The 14,403-nt window shown below is 41.7% G+C and overlaps 1 protein-coding gene across 10 annotated transcripts in view; it reads right to left on the minus strand.

Annotated features, from left to right (window-relative positions):
* Positions 1–343: 343 nt before the first annotated feature.
* The window catches only part of EP300 (EP300 lysine acetyltransferase), a 140,262-nt gene continuing 126,202 nt past the window's right edge, over positions 344–14,403 (minus strand). For 6 of the 10 annotated variants that reach the window (XM_089781069.1, XM_089781063.1, XM_089781094.1 and 3 more), the window contains 6 exons: positions 13,822–13,987; positions 13,260–13,424; positions 12,303–12,377; positions 7,435–7,596; positions 6,679–6,960; positions 344–3,734 (listed from right to left, as the gene is read on the minus strand). In XM_089781069.1, coding sequence (XP_089637195.1) covers positions 1,467–3,734; positions 6,679–6,960; positions 7,435–7,596; positions 12,303–12,377; positions 13,260–13,424; positions 13,822–13,987 — 3,118 coding nt within the window. In that variant the 3' untranslated portion in view covers positions 344–1,466. The remainder of the gene's footprint in view (positions 3,735–6,678; positions 6,961–7,434; positions 7,597–12,302; positions 12,378–13,259; positions 13,425–13,821; positions 13,988–14,403) is intronic. The other 4 variants (XM_089781087.1, XM_075936301.2, XM_075936292.2 and 1 more) reach the window with 1 other exon arrangement.

Consider the following 14,403-nt stretch of genomic DNA (forward strand, 5'->3'; position numbering starts at 1 on the left):
ATATTAAGGAGTAGCCCTTGGAAATCAAGATGCTAACCTAGTCAAACACACATGGGCTGGCATGGTAGTTGCGTAAGGCTGGGGACCATACCTTTTTTTTGGATAAATTATAAGTGAACAAATGCAATTACTGTCTTATTTAAATGTGCATTTCTAATACTAATTATAACCTGCCCATATTTTAAGTTTGCTTTTTAAAAAAAAAGCACTGGCAAAACAAATGTACATTAAATAATTCTCCAATTTGACCACCAAAGTTTAAGCAGCATTTACTCTGGCTGTTCTTACTATTTTAAAAACAAGCACCACAGGTGGGAGAAGGGAAGCAGTAAAAAGCAGGCTGTGTCTGTCTCACACAGTTTATTTAACAATAGGTAATAAGAAATCAATTTTAACAGTCTATACAGTGATCGAAAGTTCATATTTATAAGTAATCAACTTTAATTGCATGATTTACAACATTTGAGGGTTTTTTGCTTTCTATTTTCAAGTTTTACAGAAAATGGAAGAGGATAGGGAAGGGGGGAGAGAGAAAGAGAGAGAGAGAGAGAGAAAGCAAGTGTAAAGAAGAAACCCCAGGGACTTCTCAGGTTAAAATCATCCTCTTGGAATTGTTTCTTACCCTCTTTTTTATTTTTTCCTTTGTTAGATGTAAAAATAACAAAAATTCTTTCAAGAAAACAGAAACCACAATATATATACTACATCCATTTGGCAGCTGCCCCTGTGTATTTGCAAAAATGTTGTCTTCTCTACATGTACAAATTATTTTAATACTTGAAGATTTTTTAAGCTCAGACTCTTGTATAGAAAATTCTTGGAGGACAAAAGTAGACTTCAGGAAGGGATTGGGTTATTTAATATTTTTACATTTTTTCAAAGAATTGACATCTCTCCAACCAAAGAGGAAAAAACTGGTATTTATTTTTAATATATATTTATATATATATATGTAATGTATTTTTAAAGCAACATTAACCCCTTTTGTCCTCCGGTTTTAAGAAATGTTCTCTTGTGGGTTTTTTGCAGTGATGTGAGGAAAAACCAGAATAGGGAAAATGTTAACCATTTGCCTCAGTAAATAATAACTATCAATATTACATATTTTCATTAATTTAAAAAAAAATAAAACCTATTGGAGTCATGAGAAAGGGGCTATTTGGTCAGCAACCAAAAGATCACCCCTTCTCCCTCCACCTCCCAACGCACACATGCGAGGAAAAACAAGAAAAGACTGGTTATGATTCCAGCCATAACAAAAATATATTCTTTGTATTCTATTGTCCCTCAGGTTCATTGTGTTGGTTTCTTGTTTTTAAAACCACAAACTACTGTTGTAGAGTTCGGATGTGTTCCAGGGAAAAATGTTGTTTTAGCTAAGAAAGATTCAAAAAAATTTGTCTTCAGTACAAAAAGTCTTGAGAAAATAAGTTTTTTTTTTTTGCTCCCAAAATGCTACAATGTGTCTAGTGTATGTCTAGTGTACTCTGTGAAAGATTTGAATTCAAGTCTGAGTTATCGGAGCTGAGCCCCAGTTCCGTGGCGCTTGTACCATGGAGGCCTGCCATGCCTGGGTTGCCAGCAAGCTGAGAAAGCATTGCACTCTGGTCCGGGCTGGCAAAATGCCCCTGATCCATGGGGTTTGCCTGGGCAGCTACCAGTCCTGGATGTGGGGAGCTGGTCTGAGGAGAGACATGGTGTGGAGAAGGTTGAGGTTGCATCCGAGGGGAAGGGCTGGAATGGGGGGGCTGGGACTGGGGTCGTGGTGAGGGTACAGGCTGTGGAGAACGCACTTGATTGGTGAGTGATGAAGGGATCTGCTGGCCCTGTAAATGTGGGGACTGAGCTTGACTGGGGAGCATGTGCTGTTGGGGGCTCATAGGATTGGGCTGAGCTGGGGATCCCATTTGCTGCTGAAGTAGCCTCTGCTGGAAAGCCTGCTGCAAACTGGCTCCTGTCTCTGCACTCATTGCCTGTGGAAGCTGGCTCATTTGTCCCATAGTTCCTTGCTGCATCTGTTGCATATGATGCTGCATCCTTTGCTGTTGCTGCTGTTGCTGCTGCTGCTGCTGCTGGGGGTAACCGACACCCTGGGGCTGCTGAAACTGATTATGGTTGGCCATCCCAGGCCCCAACCCTGGTCCTGCTCCTTGCTGCTGCTGTTGCTGCTGCTGATGGCGCTGCTGCTGCTCAATCATCTGCTGCCGTCTCATTAAAAGATCCCGGAACTGCGGCGACATCCCAGAGTGATTCATGTTCATTGGCTGTGCCTGAGGATTCATCCCACCCATGGCCTGCTGAGGCTGTTGCTGCTGTGCCTGCTGGGGAATGCTGGGCCTTTGGACCCCGGCTTGCATGGGGCTCATATTTTGAATGGCTGGGTTTGGATGCACCCCTCCTTGCTGCCCTTGCATGGCTGGCTGTGCCTGAAGTCCTGGCTGCCCCTGTGGCATTCCCGGCTGCCCTGGCATACCTTGTGGATTCTGAGATACTGCATACTTAGCGGCCCTCTGCTTGATGAAAGCAGCCAGTAGTTGAGGGTTGGAGTGGAGGATGTTAAGCACCTGCTGCTGCTGCATGGGAGAGCTGGGAGACCTGAGAGTCCGCAGTAAGTTTTGTAAGGCTGCCTGGGGCAGAGATCCTTGTTTTGGCTGAGCTGCCCCAGGAACCTGGCCCATTCCTGGCTGAGGTGCCATGTTCATAGGCTGCCCTGGCTGGGCTACTGACATCATGGATGATCTCTGCATTCCTGGCTGGAGCTGCTGTGGTTGAGGTAACCCACTCTGGGCCCATGGTGGCTGCTGCTGGATTCCTGCTGGCCCCATCCCTTGATCTATGTGACCACCAGGCCCTCTGGCCATTTGAGGAGGGTTCATCCCCATTGGTGGCATCGGATTCAGCTGGGGCATCTGATGCTGAATTGGCCTTTGGAAAATCTGAACTTGTGCCATCTGACGCTGAGTCTCTGCTGCCCGCTGGATCTGCATGGCCATTTCTACTGCAGCTGGAGGAGGACCCTGGACTGGTGGCTGAGCAGTCTGAGGTGGAGTTGGAGGTGTTACTTGGCCACCTGCTTTGCCCTGGGACACAGCACCAGGGGGTTGAGTTCTCGGCATGGTGTAGGGCGGCATGGTATTGGGAGGTGCAGGTTGGGGTTGCGAGGCAGGCTGTGGGGGTGGCTGAGGTTGTGGGGTCTGTGGTGTTGGCGGCTGCTGGCCCGTTGGAGTTGTTGGTGTGGCTGGTGTCGGTGAAGGCAATCCTTGCTGCTGACCTACCACGCCCGTCCTCTGCATGCTCGCCATCCTCCTTCGGAGCATCTGGGCCTGCTGCAGACGGTGCTGAAGTTGCTGTTGGCGAAGCTTGTGTTTAATGTTGAGACAAAAGGGCACTGGGCACTTGTTCTCCTGGCAGTGCTTTGCATGGTAGCAGCAAAGAGCAATGAGTTGTTTGCAAATAGGGCACCCTCCATTGGTCTTGCGCTTGCAGCCTTTGGTGTGCTGGACAACCCGCTTCATCTTCTGACAGGATGGCAGTGAACAGTTGGCATTACGACACTGGCAGGCATGGACAAGGGACTGGATACAGCGCTGGATGCTCAGGCGGCGGGAGTCACCAGGGCTCTGGGTGGTTGCTGTCTGCTGGTTGTTGCTCTCATCATCTAGCCCAAGGCCCAGTTTCTCCATCTTGTGATCATGGTTTTTAGTGTTGTAACAGGTGATGCACAGGTCATAATCCTGAAAAGTGACAAACATTTTGAAAATTAAACAGCTGTCTACTTTAACTGGCATACGAATAAGGTCATATAACTAGCAAGGGATCCCAACTGTCCCAGATGGACTGCGGTGGTAAATTTGCCTTTTTGTTGATTATAAAGCCAGAGGGGATAATCACTGATAATCTAATCTGACTCTCTTGTGTAACACAAGAGGATCCAACACAACTCATGCTAAATTGTTCCAATTGTTAATTATCACTTAAATTTGCATCTTATTTCTAATATAGCTTTGTCTAGTTTCAACTTCCAGGCACTAGATCTCATTAAACTTTTGCATGCTAGACTGAAGGACACTCATCATGTTTGTTTTCTACGTTGCTCTACTTATAAACATCTCTTTCCTAAGCTAAACAGGCAGAGCTGCTTATTAGCATGTTTTCTTATCTTTTACTCATTTTGCGGTTTCTCTTTGAACTCTCTCCAATTTATCACTAGCCTTCTTGAACAGTGGATAGTAGAACTGAATACAGTATTCCAGCAGCTCCACCAGTACCAAGTGAATAAAACAGTGCTCCTATTTGATACTTCTATTTATTCATCCTTGGATCATGCAACTATCAAAGTGAGCTCTAGCCCATGAAAGCTTATGCCCAAATGAAGATGTTAGTCTTTAAGATGCTACAGGACTCCTAACATTGCTACCCCTCTGAAACTAACTCTTGACAACTTGTTGCACTAGGAGCTGATGTTCAGGTGATTATTCACCATGTTCAACTATTTTTCAGAGTGATTGATTCCCAAGATACAATCCCCTATGACCAGTGACCTATGCTGGCCATTATTTACCACTCTCCCAGTCTTTGGATTATCTGAAAAGTATCACTAATGATTTTATATTGTCCTTCTAGGTCATTTATAATGACCTCTGTGCCCAAGTACTTATAGAAGTCCAAACTAACAGTGAACAGTGCGTGGGCAAAACAATATCTGACATTTATGCAGACCAATATTAAGGACTTGGAATATCTGTTTTGCTCTGAGCCAGCAAAATTTTTACCTAAGTGAGACTGGATGCATGGATTTCAGGACAGAGTAGCAACTGATCTGCTTGGGCCAGGTCTACTCCGGTGGAGAAAATCAATGCAAATTGTACCTTACAGCAGGAGGCTGATGGGAGAAATGATCTCATCTACTTTCCTTACTCCTCACAATAGCGAGGGAGTACCCACACCGACCAGGGCACCCTCAATGTTCAATTTAGTGGGTCTTTACTAGACCCACTAAATTGAACCCCGAAGGAGCTTCAAAAGAGGAGTACGGAATAAGAGTGCCACTTCTTTAAGTAGAAGGGCCACATGGAGAACAGATGGGAGGTAAACGAGACTGATATATTGAGGGCAGAAATCCTGACAAATGGTAAAGAACCTGGCATTCCCAGAATCAGTGAAGAAAGCTCCCAGGATTCACTAAATAGAGGAGAACCCAGAATTTGTTTACTTAGGTGTATGTGGGAGGCAGAACATCAAATTTTAGTTACAGATTTTCAGAAATAAATTTAGGGCACAGTAGGGATGTTAAATTTAATCTAATCAACTAGTTGATGGATTTTCCATTGCCTAGTGGATTTGTGGGGGAGCCGCAGCAGGGTTAGCTCCCAGCCCAGGAGCTAATCCCACTGTGGTTCTGCCTTTTAAACATTAAGAGCATGCTCAGTTCCCCAACTGCGCACCAGCCTTAAATGTAAACAGGCTGGAGCACAGTGGTGACCTGCCAGCTCTTAAATACATTTAAAAGGATGAAGCGCAGCTGGGGGATCTGGCATGAGCCAGGCCAACTGATTCCCAGATTGCACCTGTCCCCTGCAGAAACAGTGCTTGGGGAAAACGGCTGTTAAACTGGCTCCTCACAGCACCAGCTTCTGCTCCCCGACCCTTGTTGCCTCAGAAGTGACTAGCCAAGGGACTAGTTGACTATCTAATAAGGTTTTGCTTATCACTTACATCCCTAGGGCACAGTTAATTTACTGATGGATCCATGAAGAATTAAATAGGCATGGTTAAGGTGGTTGTGGCCTTGGCAGCACACACAAGTTACTTTTCACTCAGGGCAGCACACATAATATCTACTTGTCTGAGGACTAAGGACATTTCTCAAGTCCATTTCAAGTCATTGTATTAAGTAATCCCTTTGTTTTGCAAATCTCAGAGGGATAGCCCAGTTAGTCTGTAACTTTAAAAACAACTAGTAGTCCTGTGGCACCTTAGAGATCAACCAAAATATACAGAATCATAAGCTTTCCTGTGTAAAATCCACCTCATCAGATGAATTGGAAACAGAACAGCAGTGGTAGAGTGGGAGGATCATTCACATGTTACTTCAGTAAATGAAAAGATTAAAAAACAGGAGGTGTGTTTGCATTTAAGCCATTTTCCAAGTATATAGCAACTAAAATAAAGCCTGGCAGTTCTCCATAACAGTAATCATTGGAGAATACTCCCATTACAGACATACAACAATCCCACTTGCCTCATGTTCTTTAAAAACCTCAGGAGACATTTCAGAGAGAGAACCCTCCTCCCCCTCCCCACTTAAAAAAACTACACAAGGAGCAAACTGTCATCCTTTCAGACTCAAAGTACAGACCATATTCCCCGTTCAACCCCATAAGCAGAATCATCTTCAGTCACCTACATTAGTGTAATTCTGCTGAAGTTGTTTTCTACAGTTTCACACTGGGAAATACCAACCTCTCAGGGTTAAGGCCCTGTCAAAATGCAATAGCACTGAGCAGCAGATATCTATCAGTGCCTGTTTGGGAGGCAAGGGAGGTTCCCATCACTCCAAATTACCAGTTTAAGCTGGACAAACATTGCTTTGAATATAGGCTTAGAAGTGACTTCAGGTAGTTTCCTTAACCTCAGTGCCCAGAGTTAGCGGGGGGAAAAAAATCTTATCAGGAATACCTCACAGACAGTGCAATGCCATCGGGTTTCTACATGATGCTTGCACTCATTGCAGGTGTAAACAAAGCGGTCCTGGCTCTGGGTATGCAGCTCCACCAGCATGCACATAGTTGACCACTGAGCTCTTCGTAGTGAAGAGAACTCTAGGTGCTTGTCTCTAGCAAGGGTGAGGAAGGCATCACGCCCATCCATCAAGTCACATGGAATGAGTGGGTCAGGCTCAACAATGGGAGGCAGGGAGTTCGCTGCAGGGCCAGCAATGAGACGGATCACAAAGAAGACCTGAAAAGTAAAGTATAAGTTAAAATCAGCCACTCACCAAGAGGGCACCAACCTTAACTACACAGCACATGCCATTCTAGGACCACTGACTCTAGCATGCTGTGATGGGTGGGATGGCTTCGTATCAACCTACCTAGATAGGTCATGAAGAATTTTCCACTTTTGCAGATTAACAAAACACTGTACAATTCTCCAAGTGCACCATGTCTCCTCCCCCTACTTTTCCTCTGATGCCAATACTGACCACTGGACTAAATGGACCATGTGTCCAATCTGGCACAGCAAAGACTTTTACTTATGGAAGTTCTCTACATGGCGCAGCCCTGAACAGTATTTATTTCCACAGCCCTGATGAGAAAGTCTAAATGGGGATTCCATCTACAAATACATACTTTCTTGTTAAATTCTATATTAAAGTGTTGTGCACTTGGCTACTCAAACCAAGTAGGTATTTCTCAATGCATCAGATTTTACCTCTTTATGCTTCTCCATAGTGGCATACAGCTTCTGGGAAAGATCGTTGGAAACATTGGGCATGCCAGGCTTCTTCTTATTGCCACGACTCAAGCTGCTCTTGTTTTTACTTGTCTTCTTATTATTCTTCTTTTTGGCATTTTTGCTGTCTCCCTTACTCACCTGCCAGAATAATTAATAATGTTTTAATTTGTAGAATAATAAGGAGGCGTTTAGGTGCCTCTGATAATTATTTACGATGACAGTAAATCAGTATATCAAAATGTAAAGCACTTGACTAAAATAGCACCTCCCATCATTGGAAACTATAATAAAAGCTTTCACAATAATTGACTATGAAGCTATGCAAATATTCTTAACTGTCCTGGAAGTCTGAATTAATCTGATCAGATTACTTCAAAGATGCCAAAATGGCAATATAACCATCTAAAAAGTATATGAAGAATGTAAACACCTGTAAGAGATATTTCCTTAGGTTGGACTGAGGGGTTAAACAGAGAAGAAGGATAAAATTAATCAAAGACTGTCAATCAGTAAAAGGTTCTCTAATGGTGAGCTCTATTAGACTATGGAATCATTTCGATGGGATGGTAGCAGACAACCTTGATTTAAAGCTATAGAAGTCAATGAAGAGAAGATCTGGGAAGGATTAGATAGACCAAGTGACTTTATAGGTTTCTCTCATTTTTAGTATCTTCACACTAGAGAAGTACTAGAAACAGCACAGACTACAGCCCCATAACCACTTATTCCAACTTAACTCATCTCTCTAGATCAGGGGTTCTCAAACCTCATTGCACTGTAACCCCTTTCTGACAAAAATTACTACTGAAGAAGATAATAGTCCTACTGGGTCAGACTAAGGTCTCTCTAACATAGTATCATGTCTTTTGACAGTGGTCAATTCTAGGTGCCCCCAGGGAATGAACAGAACAGATAATCAAGTAATTCATATCCTATTAACTCCATTAAGCAGAATGAAGCCTGAGCCCACCCAAGCCCCAGTGCCTTAAGCAGGCATGGAGGTAGGACGGAGGTAAAGGGGTTAGCAATCCTGAAGCTCAAACGATTCAGACCCATATGGGGGGAGAGGGGAAGAGGGGGATGACCGTAACCTGTGTCCCAATACACAGAGCCGAAACCCTCAGGCTTTGGCCTTGGGTTGTGAGGCTTCAGCTGACTTCAGTCCCAGGTCCCAGCAAATCTACGCTAGCCCTGGTGATCACATTAAAATGAGGTCAAGACTCACTTCGGGGTTCCCACTCAGTTTGAGAATCATTGCTTTAGATTGCCTCCAACAAGAGTTTACACCAAGTTGTGCCTTGATTTCCAAAAAATGGGTTTACTCCCACTTTGCTCTTAATATGTGTAAGTGAGAATAATGGTAACTAGAAGGAGTGACATTTCAATGGAAACAGAAAGGTCAATTTCATATCTAGTCTCATTGCTAACTAGTGAATACAATCATGCCTTCTAGTTCCTTTTGTACATGCCTTTTACATACTTTGTGGGAGAAATCAGGTATATGGGAATATAGACCTTAAAAGTTTATTTCTCCAGTGTGTTTATTCTCATAAGCTTTAAAGTAACTTTCTACCAAGATGAACATTTCCAAAAAGAAACTATTTAATATAACCCTCTACTTCCTAAGGGGAAGATTACTAATTTGTCCTGTTTGCAAGAAACACAGTGACAACTGAGTCTAAGATGTTCACATCTATTTTGTGCTAATCTTTCCATAAACTGCTGGCATAATGCCATCTCAAGACCCTTTCACCTGGATATGGCCCTGACAGCTCTCTCAGAAGTGCACTGATATTTTTGGTGGATCTCAGAATTCTCCCTGAATACAAACACAAAATACTTAAGTTCTAGAATTCCAAGAATGATCACTTCTAGGGAACCAAGTCACAAGATCAACACAAAGGCTATACTAGGCTTTGACCAATTTACTTGCATGTGAAAAAGAGTTAGTAAGCAGCACTACATCAGCAACATTGCCTGACTGCAGTTTCCCCTCCTATTTCTCAAGAATCTATAATTTACACAGACCATCTATTATCTCCTATACATTTGAGAATGTTTGTCATTGACCAGGTGAGTCAATCTGTCCAGTTGTTCAAGAATTCCTGTTAAATGATTAGCACTAGGATCAGCACATTTGGTATGCAGCTTCCTCTTATCAAGCAAGAGGAAGGCTTGGTTGTGCCAGGACAATGGGATGTGCCTGGAATGTGACTTTTCATAACATGGAAAGGGAGGGGACTACTAGCAGAGACAGTTAAACTGTGTAATGACCACAGGGTGTGGGGGGTACAGCAAGGGACCAGAGATGGGGACAGATAGCTGTAACTCCACTGGGCCAGCAGGAGTGGCAGAAAGCTTCCTGCCAGCCAGACTGGGAAGTTACCAGTTCCTACCACACACCCCCTCCCCCAAGTCCTTCCTCAGTCTCCAACCCTGAGTCCTGCATTCCCCCCCCCACCTCCTCCCCCTCCTCCTTTGATTCCTGCATCACCACCCCACATCTGAGCCCTCCACATCCCCAAGCCCCTGGCCTGACTCCTGCACACAACCCTACACCCCCAGCCTTCTGCCCTGAAGGAGCCCAGCAATGCCAGGTAAATCTTCTAGTCTTTACATATTTTTTTCCTTTTTCTAGTTTTGTCTAATTTTTCTTTTGTTAGCTGGGAGTCATCCCAGCCTTTGTTTTTTAATTTGTAAAAATGTGGTTGACTACATGAATACCAGTAAAATCCATCCTGAAAATCTGCCAGATATTTGGATATTAGCTGGTCAAGCTAAAACCCTGACCTCACTCCCCTATTTACCTATTAAAGCTCTCAATTTTTAGACCAGCTTCATTAAAGTGATTGAAAGAATACAACCACAGAAATTCGTATGACTGGAACGTTAAAGGAATGGTTAGAATCTATTCAAGGAGGAGTGAGCAAGAGAGAGGGGAGAGCACCCTATGTTGAAAATGGTATTACCTGTTTCCAAATCACTCTTAACACGGACAAAAATGATCCTGAATGCTCAAACAAATATCCTAACATATATAGAACAAGTAAGGTATCAGTTGGCATCTGCTACAGACCACCAAATCACAGTAGGGAATAGGATGACTGCCTCCTTATGATCCACAGAGGAAAAAACCCACTGATCATAGGAGAACTCAATTTGAGTGACACATACTGCCAGTATTAAAAACTGTCTTTATAATATTCAGAAATTCCAATTTCCCAACTCAAAAGTGCTGCAGGCCTACAGAGGGGAATTTATTAGATCTTGTTGTAATAGAAAAAAGAGGAAGTGATCACAGAACTAAAAAATAGTAGGAGTGATCATGACTTGATCCCATTTAGAATATGGAAGCAGAATGAAGGCCAGACCATGAATATATATAGTTGGTACTGATTTCACAAAATTGAACACAATTATGAGCCAACTCAGCTAGGAGGAAGAATTTAATCTGAAAAATGTGAATGATTGTTGGGAATAATTTAAAATCGCTTTACTAGATGCCACTAGAAAACCACAGAGTAATAAGGTTATACTGGGTAAAAAATCTGACCTGATTGAGGGGGGAAATGAAGGAAGGTGTAAAAAATAATATAAGAAATAGAAGAAAGGGGAAGTTGATAGTAATTCATCTAACACAGAAATTAGGAATTGTAGAAAATTGATAAAGGGAAGTCAAGGGACACAAGGAGAAATCTAAAGTCAGCAGTGTTAAGGACAGAGTTGTAAAAATATTTTAGGAACAAAGAATCCTGACAATGGTATTGTTCCATTACTAGATGGAAATAGTAATAATAAAGAAAAGGCAGGATTGTTCAATTAATATTTGTCATGTATTTGAGGGAAAAACAGGTTCAGTGATAACACTTTCCATTCCACTAGTACATCTGGAGGTTGTTAAACAGGAGCTACCAATGTGAGACATTTTAAATTTAGCAGATCCAGGTAACTTGTATTCAACAATTTTAAAAGAGATGGCTGAGGAGCTTGATGGACCATTAATGATGTTCTTCAATACAGTTTGGAGCACTGGGGAAGTTCTAGAAGACTGGAAGAAAGCTAACATTGTGCCAACTTTTAAGAAAGTTAAACAGGATGATTCAGGTAATCATAGTGTTGTTAGACTGACATCAATCCCAGGCAAGATAATGGAGTGATTGATACTGGAGTCAATAAAGAATTGAAGGGGGACAATGTAATAAATGTAATTCAACATGGGTTTATAAAAACAGATCCTGTTAAACTTGGTATTTTTTAAAATTAAGATTACAAATTTGATTGACAAAGGGGTATAAGTGTTGAGATAAGAAACTAACTTTTGCAAAGCATTTGACTTTGTAACATAACATTTTGATTGCAAAACTATAACAACATGGCACACATTACATGGATTAAAAACTGGCTAAGTGATAGGTCTCCAAATATAACGAAGCGGGTAATCATAATCCAGCAGGAACATTTCCAGGAGGACCTGCAAGAACTGTTCTTGGCTCTATGAAATTTAACATTTTTATCAATGACCTGGAAGAAAAAATGAAATCACCACGGATAAAATTTGCAGATGACAAATACTGGGAACAAGTTACTGATTCAGAGCAATCTGGATCACTTGGCAAACTGGGCACAAGCAAACAATACGCATTTTAATATGGCTAAATGTATACATCTAGGAACAAAGAATGGATTGGGGACTTTATTCTGTGAAGCAATGACTGAAAAAGATTTGAGGGTTGCGGTGGATAATGAACATGAGCTCCCAGTGCAACGCTGCAGCCAAAGGAACAAATGCAACTCTGGGATGCATAAACAAGGGAATCTTGAGTAGAGTAGAGAGGTTATTTTACCTCTGTATTTGGCACTGGGTGCGACTGCTGCTGGAATACTGTGTCCAGTTCTGGTGTCCATAATTCAAGAAGAATCTTGATAAATTGGAGAGGGTTCAGAGAAGAGCCACAAGAATGATTAAAGGATTAGAAAACATGCCTTACATAGTGACTCAAGAAGCTCAATCTATTTAGCTTAAAGAAAAAATTAAGGGGTAACTTGTTACACTCTGTAAGTATTTACATGGGGAATATTTAATAATGGCTCTTCACTCTCATACAGGAAAGTATAACATGTTCCAATGGCTCAAAGTTGAAGCCAGACAAATTCAGACTTGAAACAAGGTATAAATTTTTAACAGCCAGAATAATTAACTAACTATTGGAACAATTTATCAAGAATTGTGGTCAATTCTCCATCACTGACAATTTTTAAATCAAGATGGAATATTTTTTATAAAAGATCCGCTCTAGGAATTATATTAGGGAAATTCTATGGCCTGGGTTATATAGGAAGTCAGACTAGATGATAAGTCATCCCTTCTGGCCTTGCAATCTATGAAAAATGTCAGTCATGGATTCACTATTAAGCTCCTTTTGCACTATACAGCACACTCATAGCAATTAAGCCAAAACAAAGCTAAAGTCCACCTGAATCTTAAGATGAGCTGGCTGAGAATGGTTTCCAAGACTCCCATACAATGATTTTCTGGCCCCCAATTAAGTAGAATGACAACAAGAATTTGAATTACAGGTAGGGACATAGGAGAGGAAAATGAGCAACATCTGGGAAGTTGGGAGAGCTGAGTGTCAAAATAAACATGCATTTTAGATAAACCTCAAAAGAGCTTTTATCATCCCCAAGAGGAAGCTTTAAACTTTAATATTTAATTCTGCACCAGGGACCTACGGAAACTAAGCAGAGATAGAAGAAAAGATGAAGCATCATGAAGAATTAGGTAAAAGGAGTCTCCTTACATCAGTGCTCTCATTACTAGTATTCTCTTCTCTCTTCCGTTCTTCCTCCTCTTGTTCTAGTTCCTTAATGCTCTCCTCCAGCACATTGGGCCAGAAGTCCCCTTCAAAGTAAGGCAGCTCTTTTGCACTTGTGAGACGATCTTCTGTTGCCTGCTTAAAAATATCCTACAAAGACATACAAACTTTGTTACAGCTATTATAACTAAGCCAATGTACCAGGGCGCACACTTCTCAGAGGCAACAAAAAAGCACTGAGAGAAGAGAGCATCCAAAACAGCTAAGACACATTTAGTGGTGGTTCTATTATGGACAGTTTGGGCTAATGATTCAGACAGACATTTAGTCCCCCACAAGAAAAAAACGGTATGGTTTAGATAGAATTTATATATTTTAATTTATATATTTTAATCCCATATTGCTAAGTATTCAATCCATTCTAAAACACAAGTTAATGCTTTACAAATGTCTGTGAATAATCCCACATTGGAGGACAAGTGGTGGGAAGAGAACCAAGTCAGTTCGCTCATGAAATCCTACTGCATCTAATTTATATTTAACCAACCTTGTAGTCATGGACAATGCGTTCCGACACTGATTTGTCCAACATCTTTTTATACCATTCTTGCAGTCGCTTGGGCTTAGGTATCTTCTGGTCAGGAGGATGGCAATGGAAAATATAGTCATCTCCTTCACTAGGTGGGCAGGCCCAGATATGTCCAGTTGTGTATCTAGCATTGTAAAAAATATGAATACATTAGGATGCTGATGTTTATCACTAGCATTTTCTATTCTTTTCAGCCACAAGGTGGAGCCAGTACAAAGTCTGCTGGTATTACAAGATGACAACTACTGCAATTCTCTTCCTCATCTAACCTCTATAGCTATAGCTATAGCTATATTTAAGGAATGGATTCCATTAGTAAAAATGTTGAGTTGTATTCTGGTTGGTACATGCATACAATATGGGCATGTATATTTTTAGTAATTAAAGCACAGCCCTACTCTGTGCAGCAATAAAACAACAATACTGGAGATAAAGCATTTTTTCTAATCTACAGGTAAAATCACAGATGCCTGATATATACTTGTAACAGTTATCTACCAACTGCATTACAATTAGATGAGAAGCAAGTGAATTCTCAGA

The sequence above is a fragment of the Pelodiscus sinensis genome, chromosome 1, assembly GCF_052426305.1.
Source record: "Pelodiscus sinensis isolate ZL-2025 chromosome 1, ASM5242630v1, whole genome shotgun sequence".
NCBI classification, from domain to species: domain Eukaryota; kingdom Metazoa; phylum Chordata; order Testudines; family Trionychidae; genus Pelodiscus; species Pelodiscus sinensis.